We start from the raw sequence: 21,211 nt of genomic DNA on the forward strand, positions 1-21,211 counted from the left end.
ACAACTGAGTCCTCCAGAGTTAACATATTAATGTAGCCTCATTCGAGAGGCCAAGCAGTAGTTGGGAACCATAATAGACGCAGGGCAGTAAATGCAAATGGCTCCCGGCAGAAACTGAACGTGAACCTATGCTGTCCTGCTGCAGTACACCTCTCTCCTCCCAAAGGTGCATACGGAGCTGCACAGTGCTGAGGGCTGTGTGGGAGAGAGAGAGACACTGGGCGGGTGGGTGCTTGAGAGAAGTGGACAGTACACTGCCTTTATAAGTAGACTAGGAAGTCCAGACACAAGACTGTGGCTGTGCTCTGGAGGTGGGGCACAGAGTGGGGAGCTTTATTGGGCATAGAGGAACATCCTGATACCAGCACCCCCTCTCACCTCCTTGCACAGCTAGCAGAAGGATCATGGGAGGAGCTCCAAGGCAGAAGCAGTAGGGCAATGAGGGGGAGAGTCAGGTGAAATGCAGTGGTTGAGCTGTATACCTTTTGGGAAATTTAGAGGAGCTGATGGTGTGGGAGGGATGCCTCTATTAAAGCCATCTAAGGCTGCCTGGAGTCTACATTAGCCATTTACAGTAACAGGTAAAATATTGTTAGTTCTCCATGCCCCCTAGCCACCATGGCTGCTGCTCACACTATTTTCAGTGCCATAAAGGTTTCCTCCTCTTAATGCTACTGGTGTATAATAGTAAGCCCCATTCCATCAGCAGAACTCCACTTGTACACCATTAGCAGAAATGCAACCACTAAGATAATTCAAGTGCAATATTCAGCACTGGCAGCCACCCTGGTTTGTACAATATGGGGCAGGCAGAAGGTAGTTATAGCTAGTTCCTGTCACCCCATGTACAAAACACTTGATTGGATTGCTTTTAAAGGAACAGGGTAGTTACTGCTTTTACATGCACTACTTCATCATACTCCTAATGTAAGCAGAAGAGGGTTAGCATACTAATGCAGAACTCCAGCCCAATAAATTTAAAACAAATGTCTCACTTTTCAAGAGCCATAGGGCTCACAGATGTGATAACACTCCAGGCACATGTGCTACTTACAACCCCTTAGTTCTAACCTTTACTCCCTGGTTAGGCCTGATTTAAATGCAGCTCATGCCACCTGTCTGAAAGGAAAACAGTGCTTCTCACTATACAGAAGGGCATTTGAAAATTAATATTAATTAAAACCAATGCTGCTGAGGTAGTCATCCTGAACAAGTGCATATCTGTCCTCAAGCAAAGGTTTGTCTAAGATGTAACAAATATACAGCCCCAGAGCCAAAACTGGGTAATTCAGTACTCTAATTACACAGCAAAAATGAGGTTTCCTTTAAATAAGGTTAAAGCATTGAGTACAATCCAGGGGAAGTGAAACATGGGTTTGATAGTTGGAGGAATAACTAACTAAAATGCTGTTACAAACATTGGAGATGGTTTTTGCTTAGAAATGTCAGCAAGCTATTTTCTATTTATGGCTACTGCTCCCCTGTGTACTTTGGGGGTAGGTCTACACAGCAGTTATTTTGAAATAACTAACCTAGCATCTATACAAAAGAACTGCTATTTTGAAATTATTTCAAAATAGGTAAACTTCAGTCTATGTGGAACAGTATGCAATAACTCTTACAGAACAGCTAATTTTGAAGTAGGGTAGTTGTGTAGATATAACCTTGGTTTCCAAGTGGAGCCCTATGTGGATTCAAAATTGGTATCAGTCTTTGCAAAAGTGATCTGCAGATACATCCCCATTTGCAGGATTCTAGATAAAAAAAAGTGTATGTATCCCCATCCACAAAAGTGAGCTGCAGCTGTAAATAAGCATGGCCCTAAAGCAGAGTTGCAGGGCTCCATTTCTGAGTTATAAAAAGAACATTAGCAGGCAGAAGCAAAACACTGACCAAGGCCTTCAGCTGTATAAATGCTTCCACTTCTTTTGGGCTACACTAAAAAACTTATTACTTCCCAAACTAGTGCTCCAGGAGTAAGGCTTTGTATGCCACACTAAACACCTACACATCTTGTAGTCAAGAAAAGGCCCTTGTTTACAGACTGACCCTGGGTGGGGATGAACTGGACATACACATACAAGAGGTATGGATGAATGAGTTTATTAGTTTAACAAAGCATTGACACAACAGGGATAGATCCTTAAGTCCATCATGGTTTATGCCACAGCTAGAGGTGATGGTCTCTGGCTCAGATTGGTTCAGTCAGAAGCCCCCTTTCATTCTTGGTATCTTGCAGCTGAAGAGTTTGCCCAGGAGGATACAGGTATGCAGCACAGCTACTGCAGCTGTCCCTTTACTTTTCCTGTATCTCATAATTGTGCTTGATGTGTTTCCACAGTTTCTGCAGGTGGGGGGGAAAAAAAAAAAAATCTTATGCATGTCTCCCCCAGATCCTGGGCTGGAGTTTTTCTTTAAAGGAAATACTAAGTGAGGGTAGATACACGGACATTTCCTGTCACTTCTGCCCTGTTTGTCTAGCCTTTGACAAGCATATCCTATGCATTGGCACTGGTTTAGGTGACCGCTTTGGCACATCCACACAATACCTTACTCTGAAGCAAGTTCTGGGACAATGTCAAGAGAAGGACATGCACTGCAACATGGAGGTTAGGATAACTGATTCACACCTCCCATGAAGATGCCTCTTGCAGGGGACTGGCAGAATGACACAATACCCCTTTTGTCTCTCAAGTCACAGCACACCTGCTATTTTTTCCTTCTATTAATATCCCTTTTTGCATTTAGAGGGATATTTGATGTCTCTCCGCCACATCTTTTCTCCCAAGTGAGTGCCTCATGAGCAGCCAGGAGCTATGGACCACTGCCTCAGCTTGGTCCCCCTACTTGAGATCTACATTAAGTAAGCCACCGGAGTAAAGAGAATAGAGATCGTTTTCAGGGGTGTTTTTTTAACCACACACACAGGGGAGCAGTCGAGGGTCATACCACTTTGCAGGTTCCTCCCACTACCCTATTCTGTAACCTTGCAGGTTAAGAAACACCAAACTGTTGCAGCATCTGGGTCCCCATTCATACTGAGGAAAAGCCACTTGAGTCAATTCAAGCAGGACTCAAAGTAAGATCTCTGGGCCTAGTAGCACAATCAATTGGTACAATACATACTTGATGCCCGTTTGTGAGCAGAAAGAGTCGTGTTATTCCTAACGTCCACGCTAGACAAGCCAGTTTACTGTTTAACGTGACTTCTCCTCGAGGAGATGGGCAGCAGCAACGCTGGATTTAAGGAGTATCTACACCGCTGCACTGCTCACGTGAGAGTAGGCAAAAACAAAGACACCCTAATTCCAGCTGGGCTTTAGAGGTCTCCCTGGGCGCCAGGCTCCCAGGGCGGCCGCGGAGACACGCGCCTGACGCTGGGCACGCTCGGTGCTCCTGCAGTTAACACACACGTTGAACCTCCCTCATCCGCAGGAAGTTCCCGGATCCGGGCGAGCGGGGCGCGCGCCCAGGCCCCAGCCCGGGCTCTCGGGGTTTACCCCACAGCCCGCTGAGCGGCGGGAGTGCCGGGGACGGGCCAGGCAGCACCGACCGCCGCCCTGCGGCTCAAGGGCGGTCACCCGCCTCCCGCTGCAGGCGCTGGGAGCCGCGCGGTCACCGGGACCCCGGGCAGCCGGGGACGCCGCCGCTGGCGCTCCGCTGCCGAGGAGGGCCCCGGCCCCGGCCGCACTCGGCGGCGGCTCAGCCCGCACGGAGCTGCGCCCCTTGCCCGCGGCCTGAGGCGCGGCCCCGAGGAGCGGAGCGGAGCGGAGCGGGCCCGGCCCGGCCCTCAGGCTCACCCCGCGGTTGAGGCGCGCGTAGAAGGCGTCGGCGGCCTGGTCGAAGGCGCGCTCGAAGAGCACCGCGCCCAGCACGATGGTGAGGGCGAAGGTGGAGGTGCGGCGGAAGAACACCGCGTACAGCCGCGAGCCCAGCGGCATCTTGTCCTCCGCGGCCTCGGGCGCAGCGCACAGAGCAGCGGCCTCCGCCCGGAAGTTAAAACGGCGCGTCCTGCCGCGAGGCACCCTGGGACTTGCAGTGCGGCCTCGCGCCGCCCTCCGCGCGGGAGGGGCCGCCCCGAACTGCATTTCCCAGCGTGCGCAGCGCTCCGCCTCCGCGGACACTTCCGGCGGGGTTGCGAATCCTCCGGCCCGGCGGGGGGCGCTGCAGAGCGGCGGGGACGCGTACAGCTGGTGAGTGCTCTCGGCGGGGCCGGGCAGGGCCGGGCCGGGCCGCTCGCGCCCGTGGTGCCGGTGCCGCTGCTCGGGATGTGGTGTCGCCCCCCGCCCGGTGCGATCGCCCGTTGCCGCCGCCCCAGTACAGCGCGGGGCTCATTGTAGTAGGGGAGCGATCGCCCATTGTTCCCCCCCTGCCCCAGTACAGCGCGGGGCTCATTGTAGTAGGGGAGCGATCGCCCATTGTTCCCCCCCCGCCCCAGTACAGCGCGGGGCTCATTGTAGTAGGGGAGCGATCGCCCATTGTTCCCCCCCTGCCCCAGTACAGCGCGGGGCTCATTGTAGTAGGGGAGCGATCGCCCATTGTTCCCCCCCCGCCCCAGTACAGCGCGGGGCTCATTGTAGTAGGGGAGCGATCGCCCATTGTTCCCCCCCTGCCCCAGTACAGCGCGGGGCTCATTGTAGTAGGGGAGCGATCGCCCATTGTTCCCCCCCTGCCCCAGTACAGCGCGGGGCTCATTGTAGTAGGGGAGCGATCGCCCATTGTTCCCCCCCTGCCCCAGTACAGCGCGGGGCTCATTGTAGTAGGGGAGCGATCGCCCATTGTTCCCCCCCTGCCCCAGTACAGCGCGGGGCTCATTGTAGTAGGGGAGCGATCGCCCATTGTTCCCCCCCCGCCCCAGTACAGCGCGGGGCTCATTGTAGTAGGGGAGCGATCGCCCATTGTTCCCCCCCTACCCCAGTACAGCGCGGGGCTCATTGTAGTAGGGGAGCGATCGCCCATTGTTCCCCCCACCCCATTACAGTGAGCTTGTAATCCTGTAATTAAACTGGTTAGGTCCAATGATGATATCTCCAGAATAAATGTGTGGACAAAGTTGGCAATGGGGTTTGTTGCATGGAAAAGTTCCACTTCAAGATAAGCCCAAGAAGGTCAATACCAGAACACCACTTACTATCTATAGCTCCCGGCTCTAACCCCTGCAGCACATCATCAACAACCTAAACCTAAACCGGAACATGGTGCTATGCTCCCAGAGATCTTAGGTGAGAGGCCTGTTCTCTGCTATGGACAACCACTTAATCTCGGGGAAATTCCTACTAGCAACCACAGACCACACCACAGTAATACTAATCCTGGAATTTTTCCTTGCAACAAGCCCTGTTGCCCATTTTATCTACATATTTATTCTGGAGATACCATCGCTGGTCCTAACCAGGTTAACTAAAAAGAAGAATGGAAAATTCCCTTTAAAACTTCTGTTTCTCTCCCTGGATTTCTATTGAATGAGCATCTCAACTAAGTTTTGAATGGATCTTAAAAACTGACACTTGCTCTGTGTTTCAATCATGTCAGCAACCTGGAAATGGAGTCCTGGCTGCCGAGTCATTTGCCTTTGATCTTTCACGCAGCTGCTTTTGAGATCAGGGAAGGTTTCTAGTGTGGACCAAGGCTTCTGTCTGTGCCAGACACACAGAAAACTGGAAAGTTGTCCAGGAGGTTTGAACACACCACTCCCAATGGGTAATGGGGATTAAGTACACCGCTTTAATAGGTGGTGTTGAAAACTCAGCCATACTTTTTCAGAGGTTACTGCTGAGCATCACTTCTCTTAAGGCAGTCTTCTAAATAAGCCTGTGAAGTTTTCCCATTTGGCTGGCTTTTGATCACAGTTATGCTGGTGTGACTTCTGGCTAAATCTGTTGAAATTGTTGGAGTTGTTATGGACTTACACAGGTGTAAATGCAATAAGAATCTGGCCCTTTTCAGCATGGGGAGAGGCTGGCAGACTCCACTGGTTTCACTTGTTACTATGGTGATCCAAGCATATTTAAATTGGCAGCTGGGTCTCATAAGCTTGACACTGGGTTTAATTGACTTCACATCTGCCTAGATAACCAAGGTGGCTAAAATGGCCCAGAGGCTAGATTATGAGGAAGCAGGAAATTGAGAAGGAGGCCCAGAAGCAATTTTCAGAATCCTGTACAAAAAATACCAGTTACACTCCAAAAACAAATCTGACCAATGTTCTTGTCTGCGTCACCTTCTGTCTCCCCGGGGTAGGCATGGACTTGTAAATCAAACTCGTGAGCATCCCCTTAGAAATGAAAGGTGTGAAATTATACAAGTGATCTCTTCAGGCCCCCAGCCATGTGGGTCTGCCAACTGCTGCACTGGTTGGATTGTGCTGCTGCTTTTTGAAAGGGTGGCTCTGCAAAGGTTTTGAAGTGGAACAATATGACTTTAAAGTGGGTTGAAGTCCAACGCACCTGTTCAGGGGTGGCTCCCCCGACACCCCCTTGGCATGGATTCAATTGCAGATAGTACATGAAGAGAAAAGCCAGGTTAAAATTATTAAGGAGACTTGTCGACTCGTGTTTTTAGTAGTGCAGGTTATTAAAACCCAACAAACTCTTTTAAAAAGCTGTCTGGTTACTACGTGTTGATGCTTCTCTCAGGGGAAGAATGGCAATAGGTTAGTCAATAGTGCTTTTGGTCCTAGTCATTTTCAATTTGATTCCCAGGCCCTTGCCCTGTGCTGAAGAGTCTAGAGTGCATTCACCACAGAGGATTGTTAAAATCCAAACAAATAACTGTTGTAAGTTAAAATATTTATTGCTTTTAACACGAGTAAAAACAAACATTTTATGTTTAAAATCACCTTATTATTGTGAAGTATCTGGTGACTCTCTAATGGACCTTTCTTACCGTTTTTTTTATGCATAGATGGGCTTGTGAAAAAGTTCAGGAGCCAGTACAGCTGGGAACACAAGGTGTGTCAAAGTAACATTTGCCGAGAGGCAAGACGAAGGAGATTAAGGTGGGGATATGCTAAGCCTGTGTGGTATAAGGCAGCGTTCATCCCTAGCTAGATCAGCACTGGACTAGGCGCTGCCAGTGGTTTATCATCTGGGGTCAGAGGCTCGCTAACTCCTGGGATGATCCTGCCTCCCCAGGGTATCTGCTTCAGTGCTCAGGGGCTGCTTGGCAGCTGGTGGTGTTTCCCTGGCCTCACTGTCAATGATCGGGACTCCCTGCAGCAGATATCTAGTCAGGTAGGAGCAGTGCCATACATGGGCTTTAGGCTGGGCGTGGAAGCACGATTGTCCTGCTGCTGGTTTTGTCGCCCCTGTGGCTTTGCATCCTTGTGGTTGCCCTGCTCACCGTGTCTCGTGGAGGAGGTGTGTATAGCTGGAGTCCCACTGCTTAGGGAGCAAGTCCCCACGGAGGGGGATGGAAGCCCCCGTGGAGCAGCGCTGAGCGTTGTCCGGCAGGCCACTGCACTTGGCGCAGCCGTGTCACAGGGGAGGGGGGTAGTTTCAATTAACTTGTGTCACCCCTTCCTCTCTATCCCTCTCCAGTGTTCACCTTCTGAGGGTCCTTGTCCTTGGGAAGCAGCAGCTATACGTGTTTCCCTGGGACACGCGAGGCCCCTGACATCTGCCTGAAGCTATGTTCTGGGCCAGAGTGGAGATAAATGGGGAAGAGATATTTCTGCGACTACTGCGACCGATCCTTTCAAGACAACCTCCACAACAGGAAGAAGCACTTGAATGGGGTGCAGCACCTGCGGGCCAAGAAGGCCTGGTATGACCTCTTCCGAGGTGGGTCCTGCCCGCGGAGCTGGACCTTCTGCTCCCTGAAGGGTGGTTGTGGGAGGCAGTGAGGAGATGAGGCTGGATTAGCGTCAGTGACCTCTGTGCAGCACCCTTCAGCCCACTGTGTCGCAGGAGGCCTCCCAGGCCTGGTGATCTGACTGCCAAATTGTTCCTGAGGTGGCAGTGCCGCCCCGGGAGGACTCCTGGGTCAGGTGAGATGGGGAGAGCCGGAAGATCTGCTGCAAATGGTAGGAGTGCAAAGGAGAGGGCTTGTGCGCCAGCGCTGGTGAGGCTGAGAGAGGAGGCATGTGCTGGGCTGAGTTAGGAGGCTTATGAAGCCCCCGTGGAGCTGGAGGAGGCAGGGATGTGTGACAGGGATAAAGGGTGCTGCTTGCTGCCTGGGGTTCCCCGGCCATGGGGAACATGGGCAGGCTCGGGGGCAGGTGGCACTGAGGAGGCAGACGTGGGTGTGGATGATGCAGCTGCAGTCCAGAAGCAGCCTTAAGGCCTTGGGGCAGTCACACGGCCTTCACTGGGCTCCCGTGAGCCAGGAGTTAAGGCCAGGGAACAAGTCGCCCTGCTCGCTGGGCTGCTGCAGCCTGGTGCTGAGGGGCAGCAAGTTTGCCCAGTACAGTTTGGGTTGCAAAACTGGAAGTGACTGTATTGCTGAGCCTGGAAGGAACCTCAGCACTAGCCAGGGTCCTACTGGGGTCGCTGGTAGCAAGGCCAGCAGCCTACCAGCCTTACCCCGTTGTTTGTTCCCAGGCCTGTCTTGCACTAGCGTCCCGGTGCTTGGCAGGGGTTGCCTTTCCTTGGCTAGCACAGGTTCCCTGTCTCCAGACTGAACACAGCCCTGGCATTCGCAGCTGCAGCTTCCATTGAACACTGAGGGATTCCCCTCCAGCAGGACTCCAGTTGGCTCTCCGGGCAGATTCACTGCTGGGGGTTTCAAAGGGACAGCCTCAGCAGTCATTAAGGGTCACTTTTCACGCACTGCAGGCCCAGCGTCCAGACCTGCTGCACGCTTCCTGTTACTGCCAGTTTGAACCAGAGCCTGCGCCTGCCTGTGTGCTTCGCAGACCGCCCTGGCTCTGGCCTCGCGCTGGTTTTCTGCTGGGTGGCGGAAGCGCGTGGCAGAAAGAACACAAGCTCTTCTGAAGCTAGTGAGATACTGGAGCCTGCAGACAAGGCACATGTTAGTCCTCAGCTGCTCTGTAGCAAGCGTTCCAGGGTTGCTGCACACCAGGCAGCTAGCCTGCGTGCGATTCCCATGAGCTGCAGGCCTGGTGCAGGACAACCTTCCCGCAAATGGCCAACGTGTACGTGGGGTTTGAGATGCCCTGCTCATTCCCCCTTTTCCTTCCTTGCCCCCCCAGATGCTGCTGCTGTCCTGCTAGAGGAGCAGAGCAAGAAGCCCTGCAGGAAGTTTCTGCAAACAGGTGAGTTAATGAAGTGTTTTGCACAATGATAATGAGGGTGTGCTGTCTCTGTTTGCTGGGTCAGTGCCTCTCTGGGTTGGCCTGGCTCCTATGGGCCCAACAGCTGCTGGGTGCACTGGTGCAGACAACCGCATGGAAAGGGAAGCCTGGAGGTGGGCTGTGCAGGCATATGGGGGAGACCAGGCCTGTTCCTCTGATACCTGGAGAGAGCCCTAATCTGCCTGATGTGGCTCCTGTTCCAGGGCAGTGCGACTTCGGGTTCAACTGCAGGTTCTCCCACCTGACTGAGGAGGATCTGGAGAAGCTGAACGCACAGGTGCAAGGTGAGTGATGGGCAGAGGGAGGTGCGAACGCAGCACTGCCGCGTGAGAAGGCCCGGGAGCCCTGGCTTCAGTGTTGGTAGGGCACAAGGAGTGCAGAGGACCAAGTGGGCAGTGACAGCCTGGGGGACTAGGCAGCTGCACGGAACGATCCTGCTGGCCCCAGCCCCTCCTCGGCATCCTTGCCCGTAACACTACTGGAGAAAGGGCCCCTTCCTATGTGGGTTCTTTCCCTGATGCTCTGGCTCAGGGAGAGACTGGTGTGTGTTACTGCTCAGAGCTGCAGCCCAGTAATGGGCCTCAGACAGCAGCTTTCTGGGCCCTGTGGTGCCCTGCAGCATGGCTGGGAGTGGTTTTGTTAGCCAGCTGTATGAGTTGTCTCCAGGAGGGGGCACTAGTGCATCACATCCCCCCAGACTTTGTGATCCCCCACTGCCCCTCCCCACAATTGGAGGGAAACAGCTTAGCTGGCTCCTCTGCAGGGCAGGCACAGGGGCCTGGAGTCCGGGTTTCAGTTCTGGGGCTGTGGGACTTGGCATGGGGAAGGGGCCTAGACAGCGGTTGCGTCCCTTGGCCAGTCTGTGGGGGAGGCCAGGTGAGCCCAGGTGATCCCCAAGCAGAAGAGGGCTGCTGCAAGGCCCCGGGACATCACACCCTCTATAGGGTAAGACCCAGGGCCAAGATTTGCTGCTGTCACCAAGCCATTGGCTTGCCCAGTTCCAGGCGAGCTCAAGCATTGCTCTGATTGCCATGCAGCGGGGGCAGCTCATGCTGGCAAAGAGGTCCTGTTTGGGACGGGGGGTTGTTCCTTGGGGACTTCAGTGGGGATCAAGTTCAGAGAAGGCAGCTTTGTTCTAGATCTGCAGGAGCAGGAGGGAGGCACCTCCAAGCTGGCCCTGGCTGCTGCTGTGTCAGACACCCGTCCCCGGGGCTTCTCTGCAAATCGCTCACTGAACCACACGGGCAGGCAGCAAAACTCCCTCTGCTGGAGAGAGCCAGCTGGGGCTGCTGACCACCCCACACCCAGCAAGGCAGTGCCCACCGTGCCACCTCGCCCCTCTTCTCTCTGCTCCTGCCTGCCTCAGCAGAACCTTAGTGACCCTCTTTGCTGCAGGGTCTAGCGGGGGCTGCCCAGGAAGTCAGTGCACCTGAAGAAAACTGCAGACCTGCAGCCCCTTAAGGCTGTTGATAGTTGTGTAACAGCAGCTGTCTGGAGTGGAGCCATGGGGCAGGGCAGGACCTGTCAGAACTGTTTGCCAAGTGCATTTTTCATTGCTCAGGTGAAAGTGAGTTGACTGGCCAAGTTGCCTCTGTGGAACCCTTGTTCTTGGCTTTACAAACTTAAGCCTTGAATTAAAGCAATTCCTCTGCAAGGAGCGAGCAGCCTTGACGGCTCTTATCCAGACCTGGCAGTACTGGGCGGAGAGCAGGTTATGTTCCTGGCTTTGGGGCTGTGCTCACCTGGCTCCTGGGAGCAGATCCAGTGCTGTCAGGCTGAGTGAAGGCTGACCACGTGAGATGGGTTGTTCTCTGCTGAGCAACCCAGGGTGGCTGAGTGGGACTGGCTGGAGATGGTTTTCAAGGCTGGGAAGGGTGGTGGGATCTGGTAACATGGAAAACATGAGTAGCCAGAGAACGCAGCTGGCACAAGTCAGCGCTGCACTGTGTGCAGAGTCCAGTCAGAAGGTCGGAGTCACAGGCACAGGACAGATGCTGGAGCTGTGTTTGCAGAATGGAGCCAGCTGCCAGGAGAGATGCAGGGACACTGAATATAGTGGTGTTAATGCCAGAGCTCAGGGGAGAACAGACTGCAACTAGCCAGGTGCATCAGCCATGGCAGGACCCTGTGACAGACAAGTTCAGGGTCCCGACAGAAGGAGGAAAGGAGAGTCGCAGAACACAGATCTTGCACTTTGGAAGAGCAGACTTTGACTCCCACAGGGAACTAACTGATGGTCAGGACCCCCTGAGAGGCTAATATGAGGGGAAGGGATTCCAGGGGAGCTGGCTGTATTTTAAGGAAGCCCTATTGGGGGCACAGGAGCAAACCATCCCAATGTGCAGAAAGAACAGCAAATATGGCAGACAACCATCTTGGCTTAGAAGAGACTCTTTGGGGAGCTTACACACAAAACAGAAGTGTACAAGAGGGGGAAGCTTGGACAGGTGACTTGGGAGGACTATAAAACACTGCTGGACCGTGCAGGGGACTAATCAGGGAGTCCAAAGCGCAATGGGAACTGCAGCTAGCGAGGGATCTGAAGCTAAACAAGAAGGCTTTCTGCAGGCAGGTTCGCAGCAAGAAGGTGGTCAGGGAAAGTGTGGGACCTGTACTGAATGGAGAAGGCATTCTAGATGCTGCCGCTTCCTGCCATGCAGGCAGGGGACTGGACTTGATGACTCTCCGGGTCCTTTCCAGTTTTCTAGTATTCTGTGGTTTGCACCCTCAGCAGACTGGCAGATGACCCGAAGCTGGGGACAGGGGTAGATAAGCTGGAGGGTGGGGGTAGGATCCAGAGTGACCTAGACAAATTGGAGGATTGGGCCAAAAGAAATCTGATAAGCTTCAGGCAGGACAAGTGCAGAGTTCTGCACTTATAAAGGCAGGATGGTGCTAAATGGGCCCTACCCTGCTGCCTGTCTGACGGCTGGAGCATATTGGCACAGAGACTTGTGCTGATGAAGGTGTTTCCATGTGGACACCAGGGCCAGCGTCTTATCTCACTTAAACCGGTGTAGATTGGGAGTAATTCTGCTGCAGCCAGCGAGTCTCCCTCTGATCAGTCCTTTCTTTGAGACTGTGCGGGGCAGCCATTCTAACCGGGGGCTCTGCAGAGCAGAGCTCTCCACCAGAGAGCCTCATTGCTGCATTTGGCGCGACGTGCAGCCAGGGGGTCGCACAGTTCTCCTCAGCGGAGGCCGTGAGTTTCAGGTATGGAAAATTATCCATCTCCAGCTGCTCATTGTGTAGCACATTGTCCTCATTAATATTGACCAGGCAGAGGAATAATTGGCTGCCACCACGAGGCTGGAGCGATCCTTCACTCTGCTGGAGTGATATTAATTTCACACCCTGTCTGGAAATGTATAATAGTTTGCTTAAAATCATGACATACGATGCCTTGGTTCCGAGCAGGTGCTTTGTGGAAGGAGCCACAGGGTGGCACAGGTTGTGTTTGTCAGGGAGCTAGACAGGTCTGAAGGTCGGTTGGTCTGTCCTTTATATCCGCTGTAAGCTGGTCCTGGTGCTTCTGTACCACAGGAGACTCAACTGACCGCTGCCCGGGAGCTGGGGAGGACTGACGTTTGGCTCCTTTGGCTAATTTCAAAGTGTTTGAAAGGAGCTGTGCTCCCAGTTCCACACCTGGAGACTCTCTTTCCTTGTCTGCAGGCTACCGGAGCCGTGAGCACCTGGCCTTGCCTTGTCTCTGCCTTGCCCGTGTTGTTAATTTCAGCATGGGGGGCTAGGTCTTGGCCCAAGCCATGGCCCCTTTGTGCTGTTCTGCAGCAGCGGGGGATTCCTCCAGCATGGGGTGTTCTCAGAGCCTTGATAGCTATCTCCAGATACAGGGTGTGCGCCACAAGCAAGGGTGTAACTGGGCTACCTCCCACTGGCCAAACGGCGCCTAGAGGGATATTGTCAGATGGGCTAAGCTAGAGCAGTCTTGAGGCTGCTCTGTTATGCCAGGGCCAGAGGCTCCAATCAACCCATGGGATCAAGGAGTTCAAAGGTGACAGTCAGTTTCATCCCCTCCTCTTCTCGGCTGGCGTAGCAGAGGTTAGGGAAGGTTAGTGCCCCCACCCCATTGGGCTGTCCTCTGAAATATCTAGTATCAGCCCAGGTCAGAGACAAGCTGCTGCACTCCACTGACCACTGATCCTGCTCTGGCCCATCTGCCTAAGGGCTTGGGATTGTGATGTGTAGAACAGCAAATGACCCCAGCACAGACCCTGAGACTGAGACTGACGTACACAGGACTTGTCTCACTCTGCAGCTTGCTAACTGCTCCCCTTGCAGCAGCTAACCAGGACTGAGCTGTCTGGTTACTTCCCTGCCAGACAGAGGGACAGCTCCTTGCAAATCTTTCAGGGCCCTGGGCCAGCAGAGGCCAAGTGATGCAGCCAGGATGTTCCAAACCAAAACCAAGATCTCAGGCCCAGCGTGACCCGAGAGCCCAAACTCCACCCTGAACTGTTCACCCAGACTGGGGGCACCGCAGCCAGCTGCACCGTTCTGATGCCCTTGCGAATGCACAGACTGCCAGTCGATGTGTTGCTTAGGCTGCCTCTCTGCATGCTGGGCATGCGCCTGGCAGGGGGTGTTCCAGGGTGTACCTTGCCAAGGCAAAGCCAGGCAGCCAAGTGCAATGGCCAGCCAGGGGCTGCAGCGGGCTGGATCGCTTTGGAGAGACTGTTGCCGGCAGGCTAACGAGCAGTGGGCTTGATGGAGTAGATGAAGCGCGAGGGTGGGCAGCCAGTGGTGCCCTCCTCATTTTCTCTCCCCCAAACAGAGGAAAGGCGGCTGAAGGAGGAAGGTGCTGAGATCCCAGCTGGCACAGCCGAGGAGTGGCTGGAGAGGAGAGCGAAGCGGCTGAGCTTGGCTCAGAGCAGCAGGTACGTGAGGCTGGCAGACCCCACCACCCCCAGTGAGCGAAGATGGTCTGGTCCTGCTCCCTGGATCAGAACGGTGGCACAGGCTGGTCTGGGCAGAGTCTCTGCCAGTGGAGTGCATGTGGGAGCTGGGAATCGGGAGACTGCAGCGTTGAGTTGCTGGGACCCTTTGGACAAAGCCTGGGTTTCAGAGCTGTGTGCGTGTGCCTGATGTGTGCATCAGACCTTGTGCAAATCTGGACATGCAGGCCCAGCTCTGGGATGCCGGCACTGGCCAACTGGGCATGGGTCCCTCTCTTGTGTGGAGCTTTCCTGGCTTCTGCACTACCGAGTGAAGTGGGCTACCAAAAGGATCTGAGACCTCGCTCCCACTCCCTGCAGCCAGAGGCCAGCTTGGCCCCAAGGGCTCCCCTTCTACTCACCTGTGTGGCAGAGTCCTTGTAACCCTGCTAAGGCTGGGCCCAGGATTCCTGAGGGGGCTCAACCCCAATCTTGTCACCGTTGCTCAGGACAGGGGCTTGGGTGTCCCCACTCCTTGGTACTCTTTCTGCTGCGGAGGGGTTCCCTGCCCCGCTGCTTATCACATACAGTTCAAGCGAAAGCAATTTGTTAAACAACAACCAATTTAAACAATAGGGAAGAAATGGGGAAGGCTCAAGGAGAACACACCGCCCTGCTCTGGGGCTCTGGGAAGCACGGGCACATCCCAGTCTGTTCCTCACACGTCCCAGGCCCCTGCCGCGGCCCTGGATGTGCTGTGGGGGTGCTGTGTGTCCATCACTTGCTCTGGTGGTGGCCAAACATCTTGAGGCTCTGGGTGGCAGGGCCCTTTTCCCCAGTGTCAGCCTCCTTCCCCTGCCCCAGCTGGGGCTACAATCCCCCTCCATATCTGCCCTTCAAGGCCTCTTGGCTGGAGGAGTCTTCCTGTGTTGGGGTCTCTGCTCATGCCCCCCGCCCTGGCTCTCTTCAGCTGCTGGTTGCACTGAGCTCCAGCCCCAGCGCTGCTGCTCTGGCCCCCTTGGATCTGGTGCTGCAGCCTTTCTCCCAGCACAGCTCTGCTCCTTGGGCTGTGTCTGCGGCGCTCTGTCTGGTACAACTCTGCTCCTCAGTCTCTGGCTCTGTCCTTAGCTCAGCCCCACTCTGAGCCCGGCAGTTCCAGCTCACACAGAGCAGCATCCCACCCAGCCTCCTGATTGCCTCATTAGTTTGTTGTCCCTGTCAATCAGGCTGACCTGGAGTACAGGTCTCTCCCCATTACACTGGGGACCATCAGCCTCAAGGCCCTGGTTTCTCACTGACCCTTCCCCTTCCTTTTGATACTGCAGCTACTAGCCCACCCCCCGGAGGGCTGGTAAGGGGGCAACAGGCCTCTTACCGACTCATAGCTTTGAAAATCTCAGGCTTGCGCTATGTGCCTCAGTTTCCCTATCCAAAGATTGAGAGAGTGATCTTTCACCCCAGTGCTAGTCAGGCCAGAGGACTATCGAAGAGTGGCAGAAGGGAATTACATTAGCCCCAGATTAAATAGCTCCCTGTTCCCAAAGGCTAATGCAGAACTAGAAGGCACTTGCCAGAATCAGTCATGGCAATCAAGCCAATTAAAGCATCTGGAGTCAATTAGTTGATTTCCAGAGTCAAGTGAGTCAGACTGATTACAACACCCGGGGCCAGTTAAGAACCAGGTGAGACTGCTTGGAAAGGGCTCCTCTTCTGTGAACCCAGTGCGCACAAGGAGCTGAGGAGGGAAGTGGCTGTGGAGGATCTGGGAGGAACAGGTGTGCAAGCAGGTACCAGAGAGAGGAAGGTGCTGGGAAGTGGCCCAGGGAATTGTAACTGTCGTGCAGCTGTTACGGGAGACGTGTGTAGGCAGCTGCTTTCACCGGGGCTAGGGGCTGGAGCCAGGAGTAGCAAGCAGGCCCAGGTTCCCCCACCCACTCCACATTTCAGCACAGGAAAAGGACTGGGTTTGGTAAAGGGCTTTGTCCTGCCCAGGGCCACAGAGACTGGAGTTCGGTTCCCTCTTGTTCCCATGCCGAGAGGAGCTCAGTGCCTGAGCCTCGGAGGCCAGGAATCTGCCCGCACGTGCAGGACCCACCGAGGTTGAGGAGGAGCTTTGCCACGGCCCCCTGTGCAAAACGCTTGGTGATCAGTGGGTGAAAACGCCACTCACGTGCTGCATGTCAGGAACTACCCGAGTTCCAGGGACAGGCCACTGAGCCTGACTCCTCACCAGTCCTCTGTTTGTCCTCCCTGCCCAGCCCTCGCTCCTGGCTTGTTAGCTGTGGATGCCACTCTACAGCCTGGCACTGCCTGTTGTCTTGCTCGCCTGACTGTGTCGAAGGCTCAGTTGCTGTTGCTTGCTTAGGAGCCAGGTCTCTCTTTGCTCCTGGCCCTTCCACACTGGTCTGGGCAGGATCTTCCTCTGGAACGTTTCCAGGTGCGCTGCTTTCCTTCCATCTCGGCTGTTTGCTTGGATGCTCCAAGCCCTGTAGCAGAGCCACTGGCAGTGCATCCCCTTGGCTCCACGCTGTTCACTCGCCCCTTGTTCGGGGACCCGGCCAGAGCTTTGCAGCACCCCAGGGGATCGCTGTGCACCAGTACCTGTCTCCCTGGGTGTTAGAAGCAGACAGGGGGCATGGGATGCTGAGCGTTTTCTTTGCTAAGCTTCTCCATGCCCCACTAGGTGCTGCTGGTGCATTGCCAGGTGAGAGCCACCGGTGTGATGTCTGTCCAAGCAACTGTGTGCCTGGCTCTGGCTCTGGCTCTGGCTCTGGCACTGGCTGGGACGCAGCCATCACTTTCCACTCTCGGTTTCGTTGGGGGCTGTCTGCAGCCAGCTGCTGAGCTGTCGGCTGTGCTGAAAATGTGGATGGCAGGGGACTAGTAGTCCATTTCCCTGGCTTCTCCTGGGAGGGGCTTTTCTGCTGCATCTGCAGCATGGGGCAAGAGGCACCAGCCAGGGTCATCTGGGCACCACTCACTTTGTCAATTTCCTGCCGCCGCTCAGGCGCTGGTAGCATCCCGGTCTCTTGCGTTCTCTGCCCGGGGACGGAAATGCTCTGTGCAGCTTCAGTCCTTGTGCTCACTGCCGAGCTGTGGGAGTCGGAGGGCCTGGCCTGTGCTGTGCAGAGAGTCAGACTGGGTGATCCAGCCATCCTGTCTGTGGAAGGGCCGGACGGGGCAGTCTGCGTACATGGACTCCTCCAGCTCCGGCCTCGTTTAGCTGGTGCCGGGGTAGCTGCCGCTGTCCATGGTGGCCATCCAGCTCTTTAGAGCAAGACTCAACCACAGGGAAAATTCTGCCTTGGGGAAGAGATGGGCTGGGGATCCAGAGGGCCGTTTCCAGCTTTGCTACCAGCAGGGCAGCTTAGGAGCTGATGGAGAAGCTCCGGGAGGCAGCTTGCTCCTGAAGGGTACGAGCAGCTCCAGCATCCGCTGCTGGTGTGCTGCGGCCCATGGCCTGGAGGTGGAAAGGGGAACTGAGCTGCTCTCTGTTCGCTCCATGTCCTCGTGGCAGAGGTCACACTGGGACTCCGATTCTGAGGGAGGGGACTCGAGACTCACTAGCTTGTCTCACACGTTCCCCCCAGACAACCCTTCCAGGCTGGCTTGGCTTTGTAGTGATGAGGTTTTGACCAGGGGCTGCCTCCTATCCTTATTGCTGGAGCCAGGGAGTTCTCTGCTGTTCTGGGGTGGAGAGAAATCCACAAACAATTGTATCGAAGGTACGTCTGTCCACAGCAGCAGGTAGAGCTTCCCAGCGCCACTGTGCCAGAGCCACCGAGTGGCGGAGTGACTTGCCCGTATTCGCACAGAGACCTGGACCCACGTCTCCTGGGTTCCGTGCCAGCATCCTAAGCCTTGCTCCAGCCTTCCTTCCTGGTACTGGGAGGCAGCCAGCTCCCCGCCTCCCAAGTGCTGGTAAAGGGCCACCCACGCTTCCCAGAATGCCTGCCGGCCGCCCACACACTTCTGGGATCAGAACCGGGCTGGGGGTTTTAATTGGTACGGTGAGATACAGGCTGTAGAGCGGACGAGGTTACACTGTGCTAAGGAGTGGTACCACTATGGCTTATTCCCTCTGCTCCTTGGATGTAGCTGTGCAGCTGGGTGCACTCGGATGCTGCTTTAACTGTGTCCATGCTGCACTGGTCTTGTTAGAGCAGAACAGCTTCCATGTGCAGACGGGGCCTAAATGTAGCAAAAGCAACGTTCTTGCCAGATGCTGAGAGCATCTGCCGTGTCCTCCCACCTCCAGAAGAATCTGCGCCAAGGGGATATAAACATTAGCCAAATGATTGCTCCACTCAGGCAGCACGCGAGGCAGCGCACTAAACGTCCGTAGCCAATTCCAGCAGGTGGTCTGGGCTGCGAGGGCAGGAGGGAACTGCCGTTCTCTCGGTAAGCACGGTTATGTAAAGGACACTGCTGCATGCGTCCTCGCATAACCCTGACAAAGAGCTGTGAGGCTCAGAGGTAGAGGCTCCTGAGATTCAGTGACAGCGGCTGTCGGGACTCACGCCAGAGAACAGAGGGTTTGTCTTGGGCGCTGAGGGTTAGCTGGGAAGGGGGCAGACGGCATGCCAATTGAAGACTTAAAGGGCCCTGTTCTGGAGATAATGGAGTGGCCCCTGGGCTGCCTTTGGCCCTGATGTGCAGAATGACGGCATATCGTCTCCAGAGCGAGCAAGGTGTGCACCCCCAGCGTGGAAGTGCTGCACTTGGGCCGGAGGGCTGGCTGCTAGCTTTAACTCTGCTGGGCTTCACTCATTCAGGCAGCAACCCTGCGGAGGTTTGGTTTCTCGTGATGACAGCTCTGGTGGCTGTTGGAAGACTGGGCTGATGATGGGTGCCGTGGGGAGCACACAATGCCATCACGTCTCAGCTGGGCTGGACTTGACCTAATTCTGCTGTTTCTTTCCTCCCTCAGTTCGCTGATGGAGAAGACGTTGGTTTTTCAGTACCCGCCTGGCTGGCCGCCCATACAGGACCTTCCCCCGTCCCTTCAGGCCCCACCGCCTGGAGGCTGGCCAGTCCCACCCAGCCTCCAGTGGGGATGAGATGCAAGGAGAGGTAGACGTGGAGAGGGGGCTGTTTGCTGTAGGATGTGTTCAGTGTTACTTTTTAATGAATAAAAGTCACTTAGCTGAGCTGTGGCTGGTCTAAGTGGGTGGCCTACTGGGTCTGCTGTTCCCCCACTGCGCTCTTTTCCAGCTGCCCAGGTGCTGAGTTGATCACTGGAAGTAGCATCCTCTCTGCTGAAATTGACTCACCTCTCACAACCCCCGCCTGTTTGTCCCCTGCGCTGCACGCAGGGTAATTCCCTCAAGGCATCCTGGCTTTCCTGTTCCCTGGTAAGGCAGGGGGTGCCAGGCCTTTGCTAATGGCAATTAGCACGAGCCCCATCCTGTGGTCTTTGGGGCACGGTGCCAGCTCCACCTCTCTGTGCAAGACCCGGTCATGGGGCTGCCCTAGAGGCAGAGGTGCCCCCTGCAGCTGTCTGACCCAGCCTGCTGGCTGCACCGGGTCACATCGGCTCACCTCCACTGCTGCTCACAGCACCCCCTTGGGTGGGGCTCTTGCCACCCCCCACCAAAGGCTGGCCCTGCCTGGGAAGAGGGGACATTGGGCTTTATGCCCTTGTTCGATGCTTTGAGACCAAAATGGCTGGCAAGGACATATCTCTCTCTCTCTCCCCAGAAACCTTTTTTCCAGTCAAACGTCAGATCCTGTCATGGCAGCAAGCCTCGATGGTACCAGGAGAAGTGCTGGAAAGGAGACAAGAGCCAGCCTGCTCCCTGCGAAGCCCACAAAATGATGAGGCATCTGGTGCCCTGAGCCCTCTGTCCCATGCTGTCTCGTTCCCTTGCCCTCCTGTTTCTGGGTCCAGCTGTCTTGTCTCAGGTTCAGACTGTGAGCTCTCTGGGCTGGCGCCCAGGGCAATGGGGCCATCTGGAGCAGTCCCTCCCCATGGTAGCTGGTGGGCAGCAGCAGAGGCCTCTTCAGCCATGCGAGGCTGGAGCACCCCCACCCACAGCGCTCCTGGGCTGGACTCCTACAGGCAAGGAGGTTCCAGCCAGGCTGGAGCACCTGGGTCTCTGGTGCACTGTGGACGAGGGTGCTCCAGCCCAGCCAGAGGAGCCCTTGTCTGTCTCAGGGGTCTGTGCCAGCCTGGTTAGACTGCGGCAGCCTTCCCAGCTGTCCCCCTTTAATCGGCTAACGAGTTATATTGGCTTTACAGCCCTAGTGAAATCTAGCTCTCGCGCCCTTTTATTTAAGCTGTTGGAGGCAGCGCCGCCAGGCGTGCTGTTTCCTCTCTCTCTTTTCTAAGGTAGAAAAGCCGCAAGGCAGTTCCTCCGAAACCATCAACTCTCAAGCTTGTTTTCTTCGTCATGGAGAAGCTGATTAGTTCTCAGGTTTCTTTTTTATTTTGGAAGTTATAACAAGTTTACAAATCTTTGCCATGTAAATTTCAGAAATAAGCCTATCCTAACAGCAAGTCGTTGTTTAAATATAGTCTCAAACCCTTCTGTTCTAACAGGATGTTCCTGTACTAAAGAGTGAGCATCATTTTGTGACAGGACCCCTGGGATACAGTATGGAACTGTGCTCCCTGAACTGCCCAGGCTGGGCTCTCGCTCACGATGCTTTGCCAGTGAGAAGCAGCAATCCCCTCCCAGTGCTGTTATCACTCAGCCACCAGCACGCAGCGAGAACTCTAACTAAGTTGCATGAATGCTCTGGGGTTCGTTCATGAACTATGTAAAGGGTGACACCAGCAAATGCCCCCTAGTCCCCAGCCTTGCTTTCCAGAAATGCACCATCTTACATTGCTCTTGGCCTCTTGAATAGTGCAAGTTCATCAGTTTGTTCACAATCTTGTCAAAGGATAGTGTACGTATAGCAGCTGCCTTTGGAATCTGAGCAGATGTCCTGAGCACTTCAGGCTAACTCACTGGTAAGGATAAAGCATTAAAGTAAGTTTATTAACAAGAGGAAGATCTATTTGAAGGGATTAGAAGTGGTAGGCGTAAAGGTCAGAGATAATTGCCTGAAAAGAAAAAGT

At 54.8% G+C, this 21,211-nt stretch overlaps 2 protein-coding genes across 5 annotated transcripts; one reads left to right on the top strand and one right to left on the bottom strand.

The window, feature by feature from the left end:
* Nucleotides 1-2,087: 2,087 nt before the first annotated feature.
* On the bottom strand, nucleotides 2,088-4,103 carry UQCR10 (ubiquinol-cytochrome c reductase, complex III subunit X). Its single transcript, XM_075013237.1, has 2 exons — nucleotides 3,801-4,103; nucleotides 2,088-2,344 (listed from the first exon to the last, which is right to left on the bottom strand). The coding sequence occupies exons 1-2, from the start codon at nucleotides 4,086-4,088 to the stop codon at nucleotides 2,297-2,299; spliced, it is 336 nt and encodes a 111-aa protein (XP_074869338.1). The 5' UTR covers nucleotides 4,089-4,103; the 3' UTR covers nucleotides 2,088-2,296.
* A 16-nt stretch (nucleotides 4,104-4,119) lies between these two features.
* On the top strand, nucleotides 4,120-19,295 carry ZMAT5 (zinc finger matrin-type 5). Of its 4 annotated transcripts, none has more exons than XM_075013230.1 (8): nucleotides 4,176-4,193; nucleotides 6,702-6,775; nucleotides 6,904-6,950; nucleotides 7,539-7,781; nucleotides 9,152-9,214; nucleotides 9,457-9,537; nucleotides 14,046-14,148; nucleotides 19,076-19,295. In XM_075013230.1, the coding sequence occupies exons 4-8, from the start codon at nucleotides 7,655-7,657 to the stop codon at nucleotides 19,203-19,205; spliced, it is 504 nt and encodes a 167-aa protein (XP_074869331.1). In that variant the 5' UTR covers nucleotides 4,176-4,193; nucleotides 6,702-6,775; nucleotides 6,904-6,950; nucleotides 7,539-7,654; the 3' UTR covers nucleotides 19,206-19,295. The 4 variants fall into 4 exon arrangements, with proteins under 4 accessions (XP_074869334.1, XP_074869331.1, XP_074869335.1 ...); XM_075013234.1 differs by lacking the exon at nucleotides 4,176-4,193 and adding an exon at nucleotides 5,187-5,222 and having other exon boundaries at nucleotides 6,904-6,997; XM_075013231.1 differs by lacking the exon at nucleotides 4,176-4,193 and adding an exon at nucleotides 5,188-5,222.
* The last annotated feature ends 1,916 nt before the right edge of the window (nucleotides 19,296-21,211 follow it).

Source organism: Carettochelys insculpta, chromosome 18, assembly GCF_033958435.1.
Source record: "Carettochelys insculpta isolate YL-2023 chromosome 18, ASM3395843v1, whole genome shotgun sequence".
NCBI lineage: Eukaryota > Metazoa > Chordata > Testudines > Carettochelyidae > Carettochelys > Carettochelys insculpta.